Here is a 23620-nt window from a genome sequence, read left to right as displayed (position 1 = left end):
AGTTTGACTACTTATCTTATTCACTAGTCTTTTTGCCAAATTACTTTTGTCAGTTTTTTAAAAGATTAACTTGTTCTCGAAGAAGAAATACTTGGCACCATTGAGGTACTCAAAAGAATACACCTTAAGCTCAGAAATCAATTTCAACCCAAAAGGATGAAACTGGTTCTAAGTATGTTTGATCCACGGTGATTCAAAATATATTGAGAACCATTCTTTTGAAGGAGCCATCACTTCTTAAATAAATGCATGTTGAGGTTCTATTTTAAAATTCACATTCTTTTTAGCCCCAGCTAAAGAACTTGGCATTACCTTACAAAGAATAGGCTTCAGAGTGGCAGTGACTGCAGTTGCTCCCTATGATTCTATCACTGTGATTGTGAAACCTTCACTTTAAACACCTGGGGAGATAAAAGAAGAGGATCAGGGATGGAGCCCTGAGGAGCCCTTAGAGGGCAAAGGGAATAGAATTTGCTGGCAAAGAAGGCAGAAAACCAGAAAAATACCCAGGAGAAGAGAAAATATTGTGAAAGGAGGAATGTTCTGACCACATAAACCCTCCTGAAACTCCACCAAAATGTCAGTAAAGGAATAAAACAAGAATAAAGCCACAAGAACAAAGAAAGCAAGAGAAGAAATAAGAGCGGGTGAATCTAGAGCTTAACAACATCTGGAAAGTTGTTAACAGAAAAGAGAAGTAGCAACTAAGGTAGAAGGCAGCAGCAGTTGTAGTCAGAGTATGGGGTTCAAAGGAATGATTTTAAAGTGCCTGGATGAGGTGGAAGAGAATAGGTCCCTGGGGAGGAGGAAGGCAAAGATCTAAAGTCCAAGAGGTCTCGGGAAGGACAGGTTTTCTGCTAAGAGGTGACATCTCTGAGAATGATGCAGATGACAGCAGGTATGTATGAAATCTGTGATGCCATTTACAGGATATAGACATGTAGATTACATGTAGCATAGAGTTTATACATTATAGAATATCTGTAATACATGTACTATAGAATATTTATATACAAACATAACATTTCTGGAAGAATACACACAAAGCTGTTTTTAAAAATTTAGACCCTTTTACATCATAGAGTGTGTTTATCATGGACAAAAAGGATCCTTTTAAAATAAGGCAAAAGTTTTTCATTAGTTCCTCTTGATAGTTTTCATATCAGGACTGTAACATGTTTCTTAGTTATATTTTACATTACATTTGGGGTATTGTTTAAGTTTATAGATTCTGAAGCTTTTGAACACAAAAGTTCCTGTACACCATTAGTGGGATCTAGTCTAAGAACAAAAAAAAAAAAAAAAAAAGAAAAGAACAGAAACAAAAACAAAAACCATCCAACAAAAAACAAACAAAACCCAATCATGCTTTTCTTGAAAAAAAAAAAAACCTATTGTTTTGCTTGTTTCTGAGTCATCTTAAGAGCTTGAATTGATCTTCCATTTCTAAGGTAATGTTCCTTAGAGTGTAGGGTAGGGCAGGTGAACAAGCAGAGGATTCTAGTCCAGGCTTTGTCATTAACTATTTTCATGACATAGCCCGGGCTATTTAATTTCCTCCTCTGCAAAATGGAAAGGACACTCTACCTGCCTCACAGGTTGGATGTGAGATTCCAATGATATAATGTGAAATACTTTAAAAACTACAGTTATACAAATGAAAGATTCTTATTTTTATTTGCTGCTTTTAAACTCTCCTCCTTTCCCCTTTTCTTAAAATTCATACTTTCCTAATGGTTCCAGAAGTGATGGCAGGTCAGAGAGCCTTCTGAGCTAGTCCAGCTACCCAGTTGGTCTGAGATAAGAAACTGGGGAAGTTGGAGAGAGGTAGAACTAACAGCGGATCACAGAAGAACTAACAAGGAAATATTGGTTCAGAGTCTCCTTGTGAGAGAAAGAAAAACTGAGGCAAAATGCAATTTCTCTTCACTCCCATAAGAGTAAAACAAATTTACAAGATCTCATTAAAACAATGAGAGACAAACAAGTTCTGAAAATTTCTTGGTGAGTAAGGAATAACAAAGAAAATGAATTGTATGGCACTCATTATTAATTATGTATATGTATGTCCATAATGTCATTGATATGACTTTATTTAGTGAGCTTGTTACTGAGTCCAAGCTCATACTGCTCACCCCACAACAGGCCAATAAACCAAGAGATGAGGTGCTGGGGCAAGGAATAGTGCCCTTATTCAGAAAGACAGCAGGCCAAGAAGATGGTGGACTAGTGTCCCAAAGAACCATCTTACCTGATTTAGAATTCATGCACTTTTTATACTAGAAGGGGAGGGGGTGTGGCTGTTTGTTGTAAACTTCTTGGTGCCGGAATCCTTTGTTCTTGCAGCTGTCCATGTAGGCCTGGTCACAATGTTCCTATAAACCTCCAACAAGACAAATGTTATTCTCTGTTTCTGCAACTTTTTATCTTGAAATGATGGAAAAAGTGTTATACCTTTAAATGTCAGAGCCTTGAGAATGGGCTATCATTTCCAGCTATAGGCAACATTCTTTTACAAAGGTGCAGAGCCAGCATGACTAAGCACAGGCAACAGAGCACCAGGGTTAGAACTAAAGGAATAGGTCCAATACGAAGTCAGGTTTGTTCTTCTCTGTTACAGGCTGTTTTATATTAGTGAACATTTTTAAAAATGTATTTTTTGAGCTTCCCTGGTGGCACAGTGGTTAAGAATCTGCCTGCCAATGCAGGGGACACGGGTTCGATCCCTGGTCCGGGAAGATCCCACATGCCACGGAGCAACTAAGCCCATGCGCCACAACTACTGAGCCTGTGCTCTAGAGCCCATGCTCGGCAACAAGAGAAGCTACCACAAGGAGAAGCCTGCACACTGTGACAAAGACCCAATGCAGCAAAAATAAAATAAATAAATAATTTTTTTTAAAAAAATGTACTTTTTTCAGCTTCCTCCTGCCATATTTTTGTTCCTGCCTCCACATTCCTCATGAAGTGTTTCAGTTCGTCAGCCACATGTTCTCTTGGCAAGGTTTTCAGGAACATAACTTTTAAGGTTGGCAAAAGGATACTGTATCACACCCTATCCATCTGAACATGATTATGATGCCACAAATCACTTATTTTCATAATAAAATGTACCATGCTTCTTTTTATTAATAATTCAAGATGAACAGAAATATTGTTATTTGTTTGAGTAGAGCTCCACTGTTGTTTTTCTTTAGAATGTTAATTCCCTATCTTGCATTTCCTTCCTCAGAGATAAATACAAGGAATATTTTTCTTCTTGGAAAAAGTGAGCATTCTTCAAAGACAAGTAAAAGATAGACCTCAGTGTACAGGTTTAGCATAACAAGCACATGTAGTCTGTGAAAATTCAGAAATGTTACTTCTTTCCAAACTATGTTTAATGATGGGTTGCATAGATCTCTTGAATTAGAAACTGTGTTTTCCTACATTTAATAAAAACTCAAATGGCTGAGGCTTAAACAAGATAACACTGAGTCTGGAGGTTGGCAGTATTATTTCGGTGGCTCAAAGGTGTGAGGGCCAAAGTTTCTCAGATTTTTCTTGGCCTTTCTCTCATGATTATAAGATGAATGCTGTGACTCTAACCATCACATTCAAGTTCCAGGAAGGAGGAAGGAGGAAAAGAGAAAAGGCAAAGACCAAAAGGCCAAGCTAGCCAAATCTTTCCCCTCTAAAGACCTTTCCTGAAAACCCCATTTACTTCTCTCTGGCCAGGATGGTATCACGTGACCTCCTAGCTGCAAGGAAATTGGGAAATACAGGTTTTTGTTTTTGTTTTCAGCTGGGTATATTGCCACCTCCAGCAAAAGCAGGAAGGAAGAAAGGAAAAATAGTTACTGGTCAAACAACTGGCAGTCTCTACCACATCCTTTTCTTGGAAAAATATTACTTTATTTCAAGATCATGTCTGCAACCCAATGGTTATTTCTTAATTATAAGATCAATAAAGAAGAACCTCTACAAAATTGCCCCACTGCTGCTTTCAGTCCCTAATGGACTGAGTCATAAGTGCTGGTTTGAATTTCTCAATGCTATTATATTACTAAGCTAGTCAGTTTTTCTTCTCTTGGGGGAATAGCTTCTAATGGAAAAATAAAAGAACTTAAGACACTACATATGCAAAACTGTAGTAAGTGGGTCTTAAGATGATTTTTTAAAAGTATATTTTCACGGGTCATTTGTAATACAGCAGTTTTGGGGAAAAAATAACTACCCATACATTAGAAGTTAATCACCCTTCTGACCACTTCAGTGCATAAGGTATAGTGGTAGGAGAACTAGCTTTGAAATTAGACACACCTGTATTTGCAATATGGGTAATTTAAAAAGTCTCTGAAGTGACCTGCCTGTTTTTGCCCTTGCCATTTACAGACCATTCTCACTCAGCTGCAGAAAGACACTAGGTGATGTCAGATCACATCACCCTTCTCAAAACCCCCAGTGGCTCCCCATCTCAGTCAAAGAAGCCAAAATCCTTACAATGGCCTCCAAGATCCTCTCCTTCTCTGTACCCACCTCCCCCCTGCCATGTCTTTCTGACCTCATTCCTGTGTCTTTTCCTCCTCTTCTCTCTGTTCCAGCCACCCTAGCCTCCTTGCTGTTCCTCAAACATCTGAGCACACTCCCCCCCACCCCCGAGAACTCAGCACTGACTCTTCTCTGCCTGTAGCCCTTCCCCCCTGATATCCACGGGGCCCACTCCTCACCCTTTCAGGGCTTTTTTGAAGGTCCTTTAAATTACCAGCACAAGCTTTCCCTCAGCTTCCTTAATTTTCTGTATCAGCTGCATTTATCACCACCATCTTTTTATTTCATTTCATTTCGGTGGTAGAAGGGGGGTAAAGTCTTTACTCCTAGTCCAATATTTTCTTTTAAATTATTTTTCTAAGTAATACGGTAAAAAAAAATTCAAACAGTTCAAAAAGTACACAGGAAAACTAAGTCTGAGAATTTTCTGGGAAGATGGTAGTGGTAGCAGTCTAGTGTTTGAATCATCCTGTACGCTCCCATTTAATGACAAGAACAAAACTCAAAACCCTCAGCTAACATCTATAATAAAATCAGGCGATATAAAGAGCCATAGATTCCAAAATGAGAAAACAAGACCCTCGTGGTGTCAGGAAGATTATGAAAGGAAGTACAGAAGCCAAAGGCAATTTTGAAGGCCCTGGGAATCCGAGAACCCTAAAACTACCATCAGGTGTTCTGAGAATTGACAATTGATCAGGCTGTTCTGAGAACAGCAGCAGAAATCAAGACAGGCTCTGCAGGCTCCAATATGCAGTTGAGTATGATGAGACTACAGAAAGGCCTGATAATGCTGAAGTGGTCTGGGGGCCCTGAAATGACCAAAGCACCCTCCTCCCAAAAAAGTCCCACCTTCCCTGGTGGTCAGTGGTAAAGAATCCGCCTTCCAATGCAGGGGAATGCAGGTTCGATCCCTGGTCCAGGAATTAAGATCCCACATGCTACGGGGCAACTAAGCCCACGCGCCACGACTACTGAGCCACACGCCTCAACCAGAGAGTCTGTGTGCAATGCACTCCAGAGCCTGCGCACCACAACTAGAGAGAGAAAACCCACACACCACAACTAGAGAGAAGCCTGCACGCTGCAATGAAAGATCCTGCGTGCTGCAATGAAGATCCCACGTACCACAACTAACACCCGACACAGCCAAAAAATAAAAATAAATAAATAAAATAAATATTAACAAAAAAAAGTCCCACATTGAGGAGAAACTTCTATGAGCAGGAATAGCAGACGCAAAGAAAACAGGAGATCCAGAAAAAGGGTGGTGGGTGAGCAGCATAGAAAATCTCAGAAAGTTCAAGCCCATATTTTTAAAATATCACATCATACAAACAACAGAGTTGAAAGCTGTTGGGGGAGGCCATCTGACCCAGGCCCTGAGAGTACATGCACATTCTTGCTAGGTAGGCCAGAAGGCAATGTACTGACCACTCTTTACCTGGGCCATTTTCTCAGGGTTTTGTTTGCAGCAAGCAACCTTGAGGGGTGAAGTAATGTCTTCCCCACCTCCACCCCAAATTACAGTCTTGTTCCCAAATACTATGAAACTGGGGACTCCCCCAAGCTCAGTGTTTCCCTCCTATAACATAGCCCACTGGGTGTGAAGGCACTCATGGGGGTCCCTCTGCATCTCCCCCAAGGAACTTGGGGGACAGAGGGAGCCAGCACAAATGAAGAGCATGCTGACACTTCAACTACTGCTTTTACCATTAGTAACAAAGTCCTTTGTCTTTGATATAGGAGTCTCATGTCTTCTGTCAACATCCATGAAACTGCGGCATGCTAACTTGTTAACTTATAAATATGGTAAAATCCTAGACCCTGCACAGTTCTTGACAGAATCTAGAAAATCTGTCCTAGGCTGCTTCTCCCTTGTAGGAGTACAGTACAACTCATTCCACTTAAAATATGAGCAAAGAAAAAGGATCACGATTGAATCTCATTCAAAGTGTTTTTTTTGTTTGTTTGTTTCATTTTGTTTTTTAAATAGGAGAACCAGAGAATAATAATATCTGTTTGGACAATGAAACCATATCAGAAAAACGTACCCACAAAAGGAAAGAAAACTATAGCTATCATAATACTTCAGATTAGCTAAAAGAAAATGATAAAAACTGTAAGGGGAAATGTAAATTACAATGTGAAAAATTCTGAAAGTGATTTGAAAAAAGATTTTAAAAGAGGAGTAAAAAACCCAGGGAAGATGAAAAAGTCATCTCAAAAATGAAGACTAGAGTGAATAAATACAACAAATAATGTCCTAAAATGAGGAAAATGTGAGAAATAAAAAAGAATTGGAGGGACCTCCCTGGTGGTGCAGTGGTTAAGAATCCGCCTGCCAATGCAGGGGACATGGGTTAGAGCACTGGTCCCGGAAGATCCCACATGCCGCAAAGCAACTAAGCCCGTGCACCACAACTACTGAGCCTGCGCTCTAGAGCCCACGAGCCACAACTACTGAGCCCGCACGTCACAACTACGGAAGCCCACGTGCCTAGAGCCTGTGCTCCGCAACAAGAGAAGCCACCACAATAAAAAGCCTGCGCACCGCAAGGAAGAGTGACCCCCGCTCGCTGCAACTAGAGAAAGCCCGCGTGCAGCAATGAAGACCCAACGCAGCCAAAAATAAATAAATAAATAAATAAATAAATAAATAAATAAATAAATAAATAAAATAAGCAACAAGGATATACTGTATAGCACAGGGAAATATAGCCATTATTTTGTAATAACTTTAAATGGAGTATAATCTATAAAAATATTGAATCATTACATTGTATACCTGAAATGAATATAATATTGTAAATTGACTATAATTTTAAAAATAATAAATTAGTAGTAATATTAGTAAATAAGTAGTTCAAATATTATTTCTAACAAAAAATACTTAAATAATTTCATATCTCACTTAAATAAAAGAATGTTTAAAGTTAAGTTTCTTGAGTAATATCCTGTCCTCTGACACTATCACTTGAATACCCTAGTTTACAAAGAGCCTTTCCATATACGATTACACCAGTCCTTCCTACAGACACCCAAGATGGGTACTATTCTCATTTTTAAAGAAAACTGAAGATTAGTCCTGAAGCAAGTCCCACACACTGCCCATGAAACTGAGAAGAAACAGAATGGGGAGTAAATCCTTAGGAAGCAAGTTACATTTTGAACGTTACAATTTGTGGATTGTGTTTCACAGGTTCTCAATAAATTGGAAGGGAAATGTTTTTAATCCATGTGTACTCATTTTGAAGTAATTATAAGTAAAATTAAAAACCATATTCATCTACTTACTCATCCAAGTCTTTATTAAATACCTACTGTATGTACAATCCTGTGCAAAATATTAAGGAATAGAAAGATGAATTTTTAAGTTGTGCCAACTCTCAAGGAGTTTACAATCTAATGATAGTGACAAACAGTTTAACACAAACTTAGGAAAGGAGTTTATGAGTGAACATTTGCTCTTAATTGAGAAAAATCACCTCATTTTTTAATTTAAGGCATAAATTGCCAGTTGGAAAACACTGCTCTTATATACACCTTTATTATTTATTAGTTCATCTTTTTTTAAAGGAGGTTTATTGTTTTTAGGAAAAGAGAAGTCTTACCCAATCACATCTTTATGACTGGTTTGAATTTTTAAAACAAAAATTTGCTCAAAGAGCAAAATGATGGATTCATATAATCAAATTAACATCATGCACAGAAAGACAAGTGTGTCTGCAATAATGTGTAAAAAGTTGAGCACAACTGGGTCCCGTATTAAAGGGTCAAATCTGAAGTACTCTGGAGACTTGCCTTGAACAAGTTATTATACACAATTTCATCATATATAAAACGGGGTGATATTTAATTCCAATTAAGGTTAAAACTCAGATGCTATAATTATTTCCACCTATCTTAATACACAGGGTTAAAAAAACTAGTATAAAAACTTTTAGGGCTTCCCTGGTTGCGCAGTGGTTGAGAGTCCGCCTGCTGATGCAGGGGACACGGGTTCATGCCCCGGTCCGGGAAGATCCCACATGCCGCAGAGCAGCTGGGCCCGTGAGCCATGGCTGCTGAGCCTGCGCGTCCGGAGCCTGTGCTCTGCAACGGGAGAGGCCACAACAGTGAGAGGCCTGCGTACCGAACAAAAAAACAAACAAACAAACAAACAAAAAACTTTTAAAATAATTTATGTATCAAAAATAAATTGGAATAAAAGTAGGTATAAAAGAGAAAAAGTGATGATGGTGTGGCTAATTTAACAGTAACTCTCTCTTTGGCCTTGTAATTGCCAGTTGGAGATTAATTTTTCTCCATTTTAAAATGGGCTTTGGGACTTCCCTGGTGGTCCAATGGTTAGGATTCTACCCTCCCAATGCAGGGGGCATGAGTTCAATCCCTGGTCGGGGAACTAAGGTCCTGCATGCTACACAGCGTGGCCTAAATAAATAAATAATAAAATGGACTTTGAAGCATGTGCCCTCCCTGGGTTCTGCATACCTTTCACAACTGGCTTCTGACTGGTGCAGCAGGTCTGGTGTTGCTTTAAGGGTTGCAGACCAGGCTTGGAGTTTCTTTAGCAGTCTAGTCCCATCAAACTTTTAGAAGCCTTCCGGTATATATTTATCCACACTCAATTTGATGTTAAACTTACCCAAATAACAACTTTTCTTCTTTTTCTTTTTTCTTTTTACATTTGAAAACTCTTGACTTTTATTCGTTGGCCTCTATATTCTGACATCCTCCGTTATTTAGCTTAACGGCAGCTCCCTAAGGGCATATGAAACAATAGACTTGGATTTTTCAAAAAAAAAAAAAAACCCAGTAACTCTCAGTGCATAAATGAATGTAAATGTGCAAATTATCTATTTTTTCCTGTTTTATTACTTTTTAAAAATGGCTCAGATAAGAAATTTAAAATACCTAGTAAAATAAGTTTGAGGATTCATTTTGTGAGATGTACTACAGAGAAAAAGAAGGAGCAAGTAGTATAATTAAAAAATATTTATTGATTCATGCTTTCCATAACTTTTTTTTCAAACCAAAGGCCAATACTCCCCTCTGCTCTCAATGCTAAGCAATTTTTTCCACCCAAAATGATAAAATTATGTATATTTTTATACCTAATCAGTTTGTGACAGCTGTGATTCTCAAACACTTTTTAAAAATAGAAGTAAGATCAAAGTTGCAAACAGACCATATGTAGTGATTTTAAAAACTGAATAGGCAAAGCCTGACTCTAACTGACCAAATGACCCATCAGCTGGATTCGGCCTTTTCAGGCTACACGAGGACTTTGCTCAAGAGACCTGCACGGGGCTTCCCTGGTGACGCAGTGGTTGAGAGTCCATCTGCCGATGCAGGGGACACAGGTTCGTGCCCCGGTCCGGGAAGGTCCCACATGCCGCGGAGCGGCTGGGCCCGTGAGCCATGGCCGCTGAGCCTGCGCGTCCGGAGCAAAAAGAGACCTGCACGTTATCAGACGGGTTCCCATGGATGTCCTTAACACCACAAGCGCGGCTTCTGATACCCAATGCTGCCAACAACATCAGGGGAACAGAGAGGAGACCCTGCCGACTGATTCAGTTTTATTCTTCAACACAATTCTCTTCTCCACTCTCTTCATCAGCTTTACCTGTTTCCTTGCAAGAATCTTGGCTGTTGGTATCAGTAAGATAATTTTCTTCCCCATTCTCTCTTTCTTCTATTTTTTCTTCATTAAAGCTAGAGGAAGAAATTTATCAATCTTTCAAAGGAAAAATGATTTGGTTTAAAGGTAAACAAACCCTCTGTAATGTACGCCATCCTGCAGTTAGACTTCCTCAAGTGTATAAGCTCCGATTTATCAAGAGAAGTCTATAAAAGTACCAACTGGGAAAGTAGATATTCTTCTGAGAAGTAATTTATTTTAAAACTTGATTGACTCAAACTTCATTTGAAAGCATGCTATTATTTTCATTATTTATGTCAGAAATTTAAATTATTTTACTTTAAAAACAAAATACTTCATCACCGTATAATATTTTGAAGTGTCAAACATGTTAAAATGTCAGTATGTTTTACAATAGTTCACATGTATTCCATTAGGTAAAAGACCTTTTAAAATATTATAGAACAGAATTTTAGCTTTCCTGCAAGTAAGAATTTTTTCAAAGGTAAACCATTCAGACATCTTATATATGTTACCTTTCTTTATCTTCAGTGAAACTTTTCATCTCTTGATTGCTGAAGTACTCAAATATTTTTCCACTTTGGCCTTTCTTTGAAACAAACTCATCAGATATTCCTAGTGCTTTTAAGGTGTTAGAATAATGCTTTTGTGCTGCCATTCTTGCATTTTTCTATAGGAAAGACAAACCTTTTTAGATAAGAACAAAAGACTTTAAGTTTCCATTACAAATGTATGGGCTAAAAGCTCCAGTGAAAATTAAATTCAATAATCACAGTTGGTTGAAAAATATGCATACCCTCTGACCAGCAATTCCACTCCTAGGTATATGCCCAGAGAAACTCCTACATATCTGCCCAAGGAGACATAACAAAATGTTCAGAATAGTACTGTTTGTAACAACCCAAAACTGGAAACAACCTAAATATCTATCAGCAGTAGGATGGATAAATAAATTGTGACATATTCATACAACAGACTAAAATAAAGCAATGAAAATGAACTCTAGCTATATGCCACAACATGGACGGATCTCACAAGCAGCATACCACAGAAGAGTACATGTAGTATGATTCATTTACATAAAGTCCAAAAACAGGCAAAACTAAACTATGCTGTTTAGGGATAGGTACATCAGTGGTAAAACTGTAAAGAAAAACAAGGAAATGCTTATCTCAAAAGTTAGAAGGGTGGCTACCTCTAGGTGAGAGGGTTTTGATCTGGGAGGGGCACACAGGGTTTCTGGGGTACTGGCAATGCTCTAATGCTTTTAACCTAGGTAGTGGCCACATGAGTTTTGATCTATAATTATTCTTTACTGTATACTGTTTCATGACTGTTCAAGGATATCTGAAAAAAATCAGTAAGAAAATAAGTTCCTGGGATAGTTGTCAGAGAGTTCTTTATGTGCCTACTGTAAATTTTACTCTTTACAAGCCATATCTCTAATCCACCGAAGATGATAAAATCATCAATGTTGTTACCTTAATTCTGTAGAGGAAGCAAGGGATACAGCAAGAAAAACATGAATTTAGAACTGGGTTCAACTCTCCAGAATGTTACTTCCTGGCTTTGGGACCTGTGGGAGTTGTGATGACACTCTCAAACCTAAAGCAAGTCAGTTGTCATAGTTCCTGAGACCACAGGATTTACAGAGACATAAGATGACTGGGGTTCTCATTAGTGCCTTGGCTTTAGTCCAATTTTATCTCCTATGAGTGGACATGAACTAGTATAGGGCCAAAAATCGTCATCTGGACCTCAAACTAAAGGAAAGTCCCGAGGAATGGCCCAGCCCCAATGTACCACTGGCATCCCATCCTGGAAAGGGTGTGGAAGAGCACCCAGTCTCACCCCAAATTTAACAAATAAGTAAGATACTCCCTCCACTCTTGCTGAGGTTAAGCGGTTTGCTTAAGGTCACAGGATATAGTGAGAGGGAAAACCAAGTCTCTTAATCCTTTCCTGAGTCTTCTCCACTCCACCATGCTGCTTTCTAAGTGGTAGTGGTTATCCTGGAGTTTGAAGGTAGCCTGAAGCCTGACTTCAGCAAATCAGTGTCAGATATTTTCCTAACCCAGGGATTCCGGCATAAGGAAGGACCATGGAGTCTAGTGTTCCATGGGAGAAACCAAAATGGCAAAGACTGATTACAATGGATAAGACTATCACCAGTGCATTTCCTGACATGCTAGAAAACTGAAAAAAGAAGCACTCAAACTGCTGCTAAAATGCACCCACTGTGAATAATAATAATTTTTAGAAAAGTAAGTAAAAATGCAACCAGAGGCTATGAACACCAACAGACAAGACTTGGGGAACTGAAAGGCACAGCAAAGTGAGATGAGAACTATGCCCCAAAGACTGTAAAGCAGAATAAAGAAACCCCAAATGTAACCCAATGTGTTAAGAAAAATATATTCTAATTTTAAGCAAATGAAATATAAAAGATTTAAACGATACTAATCCATGTTAGTGCTTGTAAGCCTTCATCTGAATTTGGCTTAAAATCCAATTTAACATCTATTCAGTTAATAAATCCTGTGATTTTCAAGAAACAGGAAAACATGGTTTGTTCTGTCCTGGATCACAGGCTTACTCTGCTAGGGGATAACTCAACAGCAGTAAGACCACAATTAACACTTATAAATGGGTAATGCATAAAGTTGTGAGTGAATTTATTAAATAATAGCTGTTAATTAGCAGCAATAGTCACTGCAAGAAAAAAAGAAGTTCTAATTTATGTTAACAAAACCAAAACAATGGTGAGTCACTGTCAGTCACCCTGTATATAGAATTTATGACCTTTTAATATTTTATATCAAGGTGAAGAGTGTGTAATTGTTCCTAATTGAAACAAACATTTCCCCCTTGAATTTCACAATGCAAAAGAATTGTAAAGACTATGAAATAAAAGTAGTTAAAATAACTGTATGGTTATTTTGTTTTTCTATCTAAGACTGCAAAAAAACCAAATTAACTTTGTTTCTTGAGGAAACCAAAATAATAAGTAATGATGAAAGTCTGTCTACAATCACTGCCCTAGTTTAAAGGGGAAAAAATACTTAATTTTTATGAGCCTAAGTTTAGTTTATAGTAATTCTTTCCTTTATTTAATAATAACTGAATACTTATTTTGTGACAAGCCCTCACGGGAGGTAGAAGGTATATGGGGAGAGAGAACAGCATATGTGTGGGCCAAGGATGGTGGAAGAAATATCAGCTATGAAACTATCCTATGTTTTCAATATTTAACATTTCTTTATGGGTTTAATTTCACACACATCACTTATTTTACCACATTTTCTCTGGTGCTTAGAAAGAGTGGGAATTCACAGCATGGTAAAACTGCTTGTTAATACTGAGACTCATCACTAGTATTGTCAGGGTAGTGCTCTCAGCCTGGACTAATCCCAGGAAGAAACAGTTCAGTTTGGGTTCAACAAATGTTTCTTAACATCCCCTTTGTGCCATACATTGTCTTAGGTGCTAAGTGCTAGGAATACAAAGATTTGACCAACACCTTTAAAAGTAACTAGCTGAAAGAGAAGAGAGCATTGAACAGATAATTTCTACACAACATGCAGGAGCAAAGACAGAGATGCACAAAAGGGTAATAAAAGAACACAGAGGAGGACTTCCCTGGTGGCACAGTGGTTAAGAATCTGCCTGGCAATGCAGGGGACACGAGTTCAATCCCTGGTCCAGGAAGATCCCACATGCCGCGGATCCACCAAGTGCGTGCGCCACAACTACTAAGCCCGCGCGCCTAGAGCCCGTGAGCCACAACTACTGAAGCCCGCGTGCCTAGAGCCCATGCTCTGCAACAAGAGAAGCCACCACAATAAGAAGCCTGTGCACCACAACAAAGAGCAGCCCCTGCTCGCCACAACTAGAGAAAGCCTGCGCACAGCAACAAAGACCCAACGCAGCCAAAAATAAATAAATAAAAAGACTAAAATACTTACTTAAAAAAAAAAAAGAGGGCTTCCCTGGTTGCGCAGTGGTTGAGAGTCCACCTGCCGATGCAGGGGACACGGGTTCGTGCCCCGGTCCGGGAAGATCCCACATGCTGCAGAGCGGCTAGGCCCGTGAGCCATGGCCGCTGAGCCTGTGCATCCGGAGCCTGTGCTCCGCAACGGGAGAGGCCACAACAGTGAGAGGCCCGCGTACCGCAAAAGAAAAAAAAAGAAAAAAAGAACATAGAGGAAATGGCACACAACCCAATCTGGGGAAACAATGCAAGAAGCAATTTTACACTAAGCCTTGAAAGAGTAAGAAGAAAGATAGGAAGAAGCTCTAAGGGTGCTGAGAAACAGCATAAATAAAGATTTCAAGTTTGAAACTAGTAGTCTGGTATGGTCTGAAAGTAAAGAGTGTACAGAGTGGGGACTGGGGGTGGGCAGTGGTCGATGAACTAAAGAGGTCAACAGGGATCAGATAATAGAGGATTCTGTACACCATGCTAAGACTCGTGGACTTTCTTCCAGGAGAAAGTAGGACAGCTTAATGTTAAGTGTTTGGAAGCAGACTGACTTGGGTTCCAATCCTAGTTCTATTATTTACTAACTATAAACCTTATGAGTTACTTACTTTCTTTCAACTTCAGTTTCTTCCTCTGCAATACAGGAATACCCACCTTGCAGCATTGTTTGGAGAAGTCAATGTCAAGATCCCTTGATACCATTCAATGAAAATGAGAATGAATGGCATCAGTGAAATGGATGATTGCCACTGTTATCGGGGTTATTAACTTCGTACTCAGGGTGAACGTGGTGGCAAGGGAATGGGAATGGCAAAGCGAAGACAGAATGCAAGGCAGGAAAACCAGTCAAACAATTATAACTCAGATAGGAAATAACAAAGGTTTCACCTAGCATTTCACATTAGAAATGGAGAAAGGTAGATGCAAAAGTTATTTAGAAAGGAACTTGTCACGTGTCTCAGTGACAACTGAATGGAGAGAAAAAGAGGTTCCCAGTTATCTAAATTGTGGCCCAACAAAAACATGAACTCAAAGAGGAAGATCTAGTTTGGGGCAAGATGAATGTAAGACGCCTGTGGGAAACCTGGGTAGATACATCCAGACAAGTGGACATAAAACCTGCAGTTGGGAGCTGGAGATAACTACTTTGAGGCGAAAGTCAATCACTTTATGCTGAGTAACACAGAACAGCTTAAGATAATTTTTTTTTTTTTTTTTGGTATGCGGGCCTCTCACTGTTGTGGCCTCCCGTTGCGGAGCACAGGCTCCGGACGCACAGGCTCAGCGGCCATGGCTCACGGGCCCAGCCGCTCCGCGGCATGTGGGATCCTCCCGGACCGGGGCATGAACCCGTGTCCTCTGCATCGGCAGACGGACTCTTAACCACTGCGCCACTAGGGAAGCCCAGCTTAAGATAATTTTTTTCCCCTAAAGTTGAAACTGAGATATGAAAAAAAAAAATCCCTTAAAATGAAAAGCAGGGCTTCCCTGGTGGCGCAGTGGTTGAGAGTCCGCCTGCCGATGCAGGGGACACGGGTTCGTGCCCCGGTCCGGGAAGATCCCACATGCCGCGGAGCGGCTGGGCCCGTGAGCCGTGGCCGCTGAGCCTGCGCGTCCGGAGCCTGTGCTCCGCAACGGGAGAGGCCACAACAGTGAGAGGCCCGCGTACCGCAAAAAAAAAAAGAAAAAAAAAAAAGAAAAGCATTACATAAAATTATATCCGAATCAGTCAGTAAAGGGTTCCCATAACTTTGAGAGGCTGTAATATGTAGATTTACCCATAACACATGTCCTCTGTCTTCAGTGAGTCACTGACACGGGCAGCCCTATAAGGACACTCATCTGTCCCAGACACTTGCTGGCAGGAAGCTCCAAATGTAACAGCTTGAAATTCACAACACAGCACCTGTAACCTTCAGTGATTTTGTCCATTGTTAAACCATGTTGCCCATAGTAGCCCCTCCCTTATGGACACAAAGGGGAAGATCATCTGAAATTGACAAATCTCTCTTAAGGGAAAGACTGTAAAACTGAGTATAAATCTAGTAAAATCAGAATTCATTGTCCATAGGATCAAAGTATTTTTTCTGATAAAAAGGAAGTGCTTCTCATAGACAGAAAACAAACTTATGGTTACCAAATTGGGAGAGGAGGGATAAATTAGGAGGTGGGATTAACTGATACACACTACTTTATATAAAACAGATAAACCACAAGGTCCTACTGTATAGCACAGGGAACTATATTCAATATCTTGTCATAACCTATAATGAAAAAGAATCTGAAAAAGAATATACATATACACACATATATACCTATATAACTGAATCACTTTGCTATATACCAGAAACTAATACCATATTGTAAGTCAACTATACTTCAATTTTTAAAAAAAGGAAGTCCTTTTGGTAATTGTAGAGAAGACTAAAAATTATAGACTCACTTAAAAAAACTGATCAACAAAATGAAAAGGCAACCTACTGAATGGAAGAAAATATCTGTAAATCATCTACCTGATAAGGGGTTACTACCCAAAATATATAAAGAACTCATACAAGTCATTAGCAAAAAATAAATAATCAAATTTTAAAATGGGCAAGAGGTCTGAATAGACATTTTTCCAAAGAGGATATTCAAATGACCAACAGGCACATGAAAAGGTGCTCAACATCACTAATCATTAGGGAAATGAAATCAAAACCACAATGAGATATCACCTCATACCTGTTACAATGGCTAGTCTCAAAAACACAAGACATAACAAATGCTGGTCAGGATGTAGAGAAAAGGGAACACTTGTGTGCTGTTCGTGGGAAAGTAAATTGGTGCAACCATTATGGAAAACAGTATAGAGGTTCCTCAAAAACTTAAAAATAGAACTACTACACAATCCAGCAATTCCACTCCCAGGTAGTTATCTAAAGAAAATGAAATCACTATGTAGATTCACTGCAGCATTATAGACAATAGTTAAGATGTGGCAACAACCCAAATGGCCACCAAAAGGTGAATGGATAAAGAAAATGTGGTATATATATATACACAATGGAATATTATTCGGCCATAAAAAAAAGGAAATCCTGCCATTTGTGACAATACAGATGGACCTAGAGGGCATTATGCTAAGGGAAGTAAGTCAGACAGAGAAGGACAAATACTATATGATCTGATTTATGTGTGGAATCTAAATACACACACACACAACTCATAGAAAAGGAGATCAGATTTGTGGCTACTGGAGGAATTGGATGAAGGTGTCAAAAGGTACAAACTTCCAGTTATAAGATAAATAAGTACTGGGGGTGTGACGTACAGCATGGTGACTGCAGCTAACACTGCTGTGTGGCATATTTGAAAGTTGCTAAGAGAGTAGGACCTAAAAGTTCTCATCACAAGGAAAAAAAATATTTTTGGTAACAATACGAGGTGATAGATGTTAACTAAACATACTGTAGTAATCATTTCCTAATATACGTATGTCATTATGCTGTATACCTTAAACTTATACCTGCTATATGTCAATTTTATCCCAAGAAAACTGAAAAAAAAACTGTCAGAAATAAATCTGATTCAATTAGCCATTTTGTTTCATTTTTTAATTTTTCAAAGACTTCCAAAACTCACCTTAATATTTGGCCAAGTTGGTACTGAAAAAAGACTAGCCATTAAAAACAGGTTGTGAAACTATTATTTTGAAAATGATTGGATTAGCAGCATGTTCTTTATCAAGCTTACAAGCCTCATCAAGATTCAATGCTCAGATTTAAGCAAAACTACTTACTTGACTGATGTGATGAAGCTGTCACAGAAATAATACTGTCTCAGTAAATTATATAACACATAAGAAAAATGGACTATAAAAATTAGGAGATAGAGATGTTAAAAAAAAAAAAGAAAAAAAGATGACAATAGCTATCAAATTCCAACAAACACAACCTGAGCAACTCTTTCAAATAGCAGTGGCCTGTTTTTTAATTTTTCTTCTCTTTCTTCTAGTTCTTGTCGGTATTCTCTCATCCTTTCTTTTTCACTCTTTCTAAAATCAAATAAAAGGAATGGAATTTTTAAAAGAAATAAGAATTTGCACATATAACATTTAGCGTAGATGACAAATCAGAAATTAAGTCATGAGCACAGTTTATCACAATTTCTTTTCTAGACTGGTAAATTTTTTTTTTTTTTTTGCGGTACGCGGGCCTCTCACTGTTGTGGCCTCTCCCGTTGAGGAGCACAGGCTCCGGACGCGCAGGCTCAGCGGCCATGGCTCACGGGCCCAGCCGCTCCGCGGCATGTGGGATCTTCCCGGACCGGGGCACGAACTTGTGTCCCCTGCATCGGCAGGCGGACTCTCAACCACTGCGCCACCAGGGAAGCCCTAGACTGGTAAATTTTTATGGAATGCAGGATAAAAATTCTAGGTTCTGAGAGCACACATTTTACATCCCAGCAACAGTCTGGGTACCTTGAGGTTCCTGAAATCTTCAAAGCATAATGGATTCAGTGGCTTTAAACTGGCCTGAGGAGATAAATGAATGCCCTCTTATCTCATTTATAAGTATTTATAAACCAAAAAAGTTTGGTCCAAATTTGGTATCTTCTCTTTAAGGAATTTCTTCTGAAAACAAGACCTTGCTCTTCTTTTTTCCCCTAATGATATCTCCTATAGGTTGATGGCACAGTTAAATGGGAGCAGGGCAGGGGAGAAATGGGGAGTATGGGAATACCACATAGAGAGGAACAGGAACCAAAATACATAAACTCACAGTAAGTATACTTACTATTTGAACTAGATCCTATAATAAATTAAATTATGCTACTTCCTCTATGTAAAATACATTAATTCTACCAAGATCATAAGACTTCATGGATTAGAAAAAATAATTATACCATAAAATGATGATTATGCCTAACTATACACAATTTAGCATTATGGAAAATCCCATTTACTTTCTAAGGATGACCAGTATATTTCTAACGAATATTTTGCTCAAGTTCATCAAATAAAGCTCCTTCTATCAATGAATTACATTGATACACATTATAAGGAATGTATACATAACATCTGTTACAAAGGAATATAATAATTATTATACATAATATACATTTAAAAAGGAGCACTCATAATTAAAAGCAAATATAGATTTGGGGGTATTTATAAATCAGATTAAAAATTAATAAATCATATTACTTACCCAGCTTTGAGGGAGATATTTTACTACTTAAACATGAACATTTTTATGTCGCAACATAAAAATGTTCCTCTGGAACACTGATTTTCAAACTTTGTACTGCAGAATTGCAGCATGTAATACATACTACTAAACCTTAACACACGTGTTAACTGACACACCACATAACTGATGTTAACATCAATGTGTTAATTTGTGCTATCAGATTTCATGCAGACCTTAGAACAAAGCTCTCTGACATATCTGTTTATTGAAGAATATTCTAAGATTACACGGCAAGCTGTTAAAAAGAGCTTTATCTGTGTGAATCAAGATTTTTCTCAATATTGCACTGTGCAATAAAAAATAATATAAAGAAAAAGTTTAGATGCTGATGTAAGATTACAACTGTGAACCATGGCCACAATATGTTTTTCTGTTCATCAACATGGCGTCATGGTCCTGGAGTCAGTATACATGTTTGTTCTCACCACGAAGTGAGTGAGTATGAGAGAGAGAGAGAGAGAGAGAGAGAGAGAGAGAGAGAGAGAGAGAGTGTGTGTGTGTGCGTGCGTGTGTGTAAGTTAACTATAAGTAACTGATAGTAACTTGAATCCAGAAACTGGAATACTGATACTATTCTTAATTTGTTCATATATTAGGGGTCCACTGATTAAAAAAAAAGTTTGAAAACCAATGATCTGGAGGGTCAGGATTCTCTCATGATACCTGAGAGATTTTACTCTGGATTTAGACATTTGAGCTAAACTCTGATGTGAGTCATAAGCCTTAGCACGGGTTGTCAAGAGTTTCTGCAATTCTTTCATTCTTTGCTTCTGCTTAGTTAGGATCCGATTTCTCTCTTCTTCCAACATTTTCTTTTCCTCAAGTGATCTCCTGAGGGCAACAAACTAAGGCTTAATTCACTTTAAGCCAATGAGAATGTTGTTTAGCAAAGACTTAAGACAGGATAATTCAACGGTTGAAAAAAAGGGGCAACCTTCTGAGAAGGATCTGAGTTGTAATTAGAAAATCAATAGGGTGACTGTAAACTTTTCTATCCCCAAAGATTCATAAAATGGAAAACACATTCATTTCTTAGAAGAACACCCTCTGGCAAAATGTTCTATATTATATAGTAAAATATGTTACCAGATAAAATAACGTCATATTTTCAAATTCCCCAATACAAAATCAATGGAGCAACCATGAGTCAATCAGTGCTGTATCAGTTATTTACCTTGTGGCTTGTTCTCTTCCCCTGGAGGACACCGTGGGCATGGGAGGGTTGCAGCTACAAGGCACAGGTTTTGTATTTCTACTTCTTACTGGTGACCTGCGCCTTGGAGACAGATAAGGCCAACGTGTTTCTTTTAAATTTTCTTCATCTGCTTCAATATCTGCCAAGATTTTCTCTCTTTCAGTGGATGCATGTGAGGCTGCATGAAGGTCAGATGGTTCACAGACTGTCAGGGGTTTTGGACACTTCTGTTCTGAGTGATGTTTCTGATATCTCTCAGGAAGGTCTTCAGAATCAGCAGTCTGGCACCTAACCTTGTGTTTACACTTGGACTTTTCAGCCTGTTCAGGACACTTGGGCTTCCTTGTAGCATAACTTCTGCGAGCTGGACTACAAGGAAGAGGGGATGAATTCTGTAAAAAGTCTTGGGTTCTCTGCTGCATCCTAATGTTTCTATAGAGCTCTTCTTCTGTTAACTTGTCATTGATAGTTGAACCATAAGTAGATCGAGGTATTGGTCTGGCTTTAAATTGGTTTGTTTTCTTTTTAGACTTAAAACAGTCTTTCAGCTGCTTTTCCCTAATTTGCTTCTGTTCCCCCCTTGCAATAAACTTAAACGGCTTTTGCGAGGCCAAAAGAGCTTCTTTGTTTTTCTCCTTCATAGACCTCCTCCGTTCTTCATTTTGCTTGACTATATCATGATAAAGGGGGAGAAAGACGAACGCAGGAACTGGGTTGGCTCGGAATTTTTTCTTACACTCTGATTCTTCTTCTTGTTTCTTGAGCAGTTTGCGTGCCATTTCAATATCTGATTTAGATTTCATGTTCTCTTCTTTTTTCTTCTGCTCTCTAATCATCATTTGAAAAGGCTCAGGTACTGTAATCTTTGGCACCCATTCTTTTGGCTTCTTTTTTTTTTTTTCGAGTGCTGGCAAGTCAGTATCTTCAAACTGGATATAATCTTCAACAGAGAAGTTTGTCCACATGTTGTTGATGAGCTCCTTAGCATAGGTCATCATTCTGTTTTTCTCAGAATACTCTTTTTCTACGTTGGGCAACTCATCTTCAGAGGAAGACACAATCAAGGAGGAAGACTGACCTAAATCAGGCTCTGAAACTGATGTCATTAATGAAACAGGATGATGGGAGCTCTTTTCTGATACAGACCTAAGTAAATGAGAAGAATAATTAGGTTACTCTTTCAGCTGCATGTGACCAAATATAAAAATTAAGACCTACATAATTTCTAAGATCAAGGCAAAATCAGTTAGAAAATAGGGGCTGGATAAGGCTTGTGAAAATCATAAATTTGTTTTAGAACAGAGCCTGGTAGATGCCAATAAATGATCTAGTTTTACTCCCTCATTTTACAGGGCAGGAACCTAAGACAGCAGAGGCTCCTTGGGTCTAATCTTGAATTCTCCACTCGTTTTCCAGAGTCACCATCTTAAAACATACATCTGATCACATCACTCTCCTTCCTGAAACTTTCCCGTGATTTGTCATTGTTACAAAGTCTAGATTATAGGGACTTCCCTGTTGGCGCAGTGGTTAAGAATCCGCCTGCCAATGCAGGGGACATGGGTTCGAGCCCTGGTCTGGGAAGATCCCATATGCCACGGAGCAACTAAGCCCGTGCGCGACAACTACTGAAGCCCATGTGCCACAACTACTGAAGCCCATGTGCCGCAACTACTGAGCCTGCGCTCTAGAGCCCACGAGTCACAACTACTGAGCCCACGTTCCACAGCTACTGAAGTCCACACGCCCTAGAGCCCGTGCTCCACAACAAGAGAAGCCACTGCAATGAGAAGCCCGTGCACTGCAACGAAGACTAGCCCCTGCTCGCTGCAACTAGAGAAAGCCTGTGCACAGCAACGAAGACCCAATGCAGCCCCCCCAATTTTTTTTAATTGAAAAAAGAAAAGCCTAGATCTTAAAGCCCTTCAAGACTAGCCCCTGCCTTCCTTTCCAGTTTCACCTCTTGCCTCTCCCTATCCCGTCACCATTCTTAAGTGAGATCCAATCACAGGGGGCTTCCCTGGTGGCACAGTGGTTAAGAATCCACCTGCCAATGCAGGAGACATGGGTTTGAGCCCTGGTCTGGGAAGATCCCACATGCCACGGAGCAACTAAGCCTGTGCGCCACAACTACTGAGCCTGCGCTCTAGAGCCCGCAAGCCACAACTACTGAAGCCTGCACACCTAGAGACTGTGCTCCGAAACAAGAGAAGCCACCGCAATGAGAAGCCTGCGCACCACAACGAAGAGTAGCCCCCACTCACTGCAACTAGAGAAAGCCCATGCGCAGCAGCGAAGACCCAACACAGCCAAAAAAAAAAAAAAAAAAAAAAAATCCAATCACAGGGGACTTCCCTGGTGGTCCAGTGGTTAAGAATCTGCCTTCCAATACAGGGGGACGCGAGTTTGATCCCTGGTGGGGGAACTAAGACCCCACATGCCTTGGGGCAACTAAGCCTACGCACTGCAACTAGGGAACCCGTGCACCACAACTACTGAGCTCTCAAGCTCTGGAGCCCTCGTGCCATACTTAGAGAAGCCCACACACCTGCCACGAAGAAGAACCTGTGTGCCAAAATGGAGACCCAGCACAAGGAAAAAAAAAAAAAGATCCAATCATGGGAAGTTCCACACAACACACGGTGATTTCTCACGGCACCATGCCTTGGCACACATGCTTCCTGCTGCCTAGAAGGCCACTCCTTGCTTCCTACATCTGCTTCAGCTATTTCTCCTTCAAGACTGAACTCAGATACGACAATCAATGTGCCTGTATCCCTCCACTGACACCTTGACATGATCAACTGCTCTTCCTCTGTCTCCATGACACTCTGTTACACCATGTCGTGTGTTTGGATCTCAGCTAGTCTTTGACCTCCTTGAGGGCATCTTGATTTTGACTCCTCGGTGCCCAGACAAGGTCTGGCACACAGGAGATGCACAATCAGAGCTGACCAACTCAAGTTTCAAAAGAAGCAAGTTTATGGCAAAAATGACTATTTTGAAAACTTAAA

General features: G+C 39.5%; 1 protein-coding gene across 3 annotated transcripts in view; it reads right to left on the bottom strand.

Moving 5' to 3' along the window:
- Positions 1 to 9973: 9973 nt before the first annotated feature.
- The window catches only part of FAM161A (FAM161 centrosomal protein A), a gene marked incomplete at its 5' end in the record, with an annotated part of 30631 nt that continues 16984 nt past the window's right edge, over positions 9974 to 23620 (bottom strand). The window contains 5 exons of one of the 3 annotated variants that reach the window (XM_079721465.1): positions 9974 to 10248; positions 10711 to 10865; positions 18114 to 18213; positions 20075 to 20242; positions 20586 to 21752. In XM_079721465.1, the coding sequence (XP_079577591.1) occupies positions 10113 to 10248; positions 10711 to 10865; positions 18114 to 18213; positions 20075 to 20242; positions 20586 to 21752 (1726 nt within the window). In that variant the 3' untranslated portion in view covers positions 9974 to 10112. Of the gene's footprint in view, positions 10249 to 10710; positions 10866 to 10991; positions 11046 to 18113; positions 18214 to 20074; positions 20243 to 20585; positions 21753 to 23620 lie in introns of all 3 variants that reach the window. The other 2 variants (XM_079721466.1, XM_079721467.1) reach the window with 2 other exon arrangements.

Source organism: Hyperoodon ampullatus (genome assembly GCF_949752795.1).
Source record: "Hyperoodon ampullatus genome assembly, chromosome: 15".
Classification (NCBI taxonomy): Eukaryota; Metazoa; Chordata; class Mammalia; order Artiodactyla; family Ziphiidae; genus Hyperoodon; species Hyperoodon ampullatus.
The sequence above is the reverse complement of the archived record's forward strand: the minus strand, read 5'-3'. Positions and strand labels throughout refer to the sequence as shown.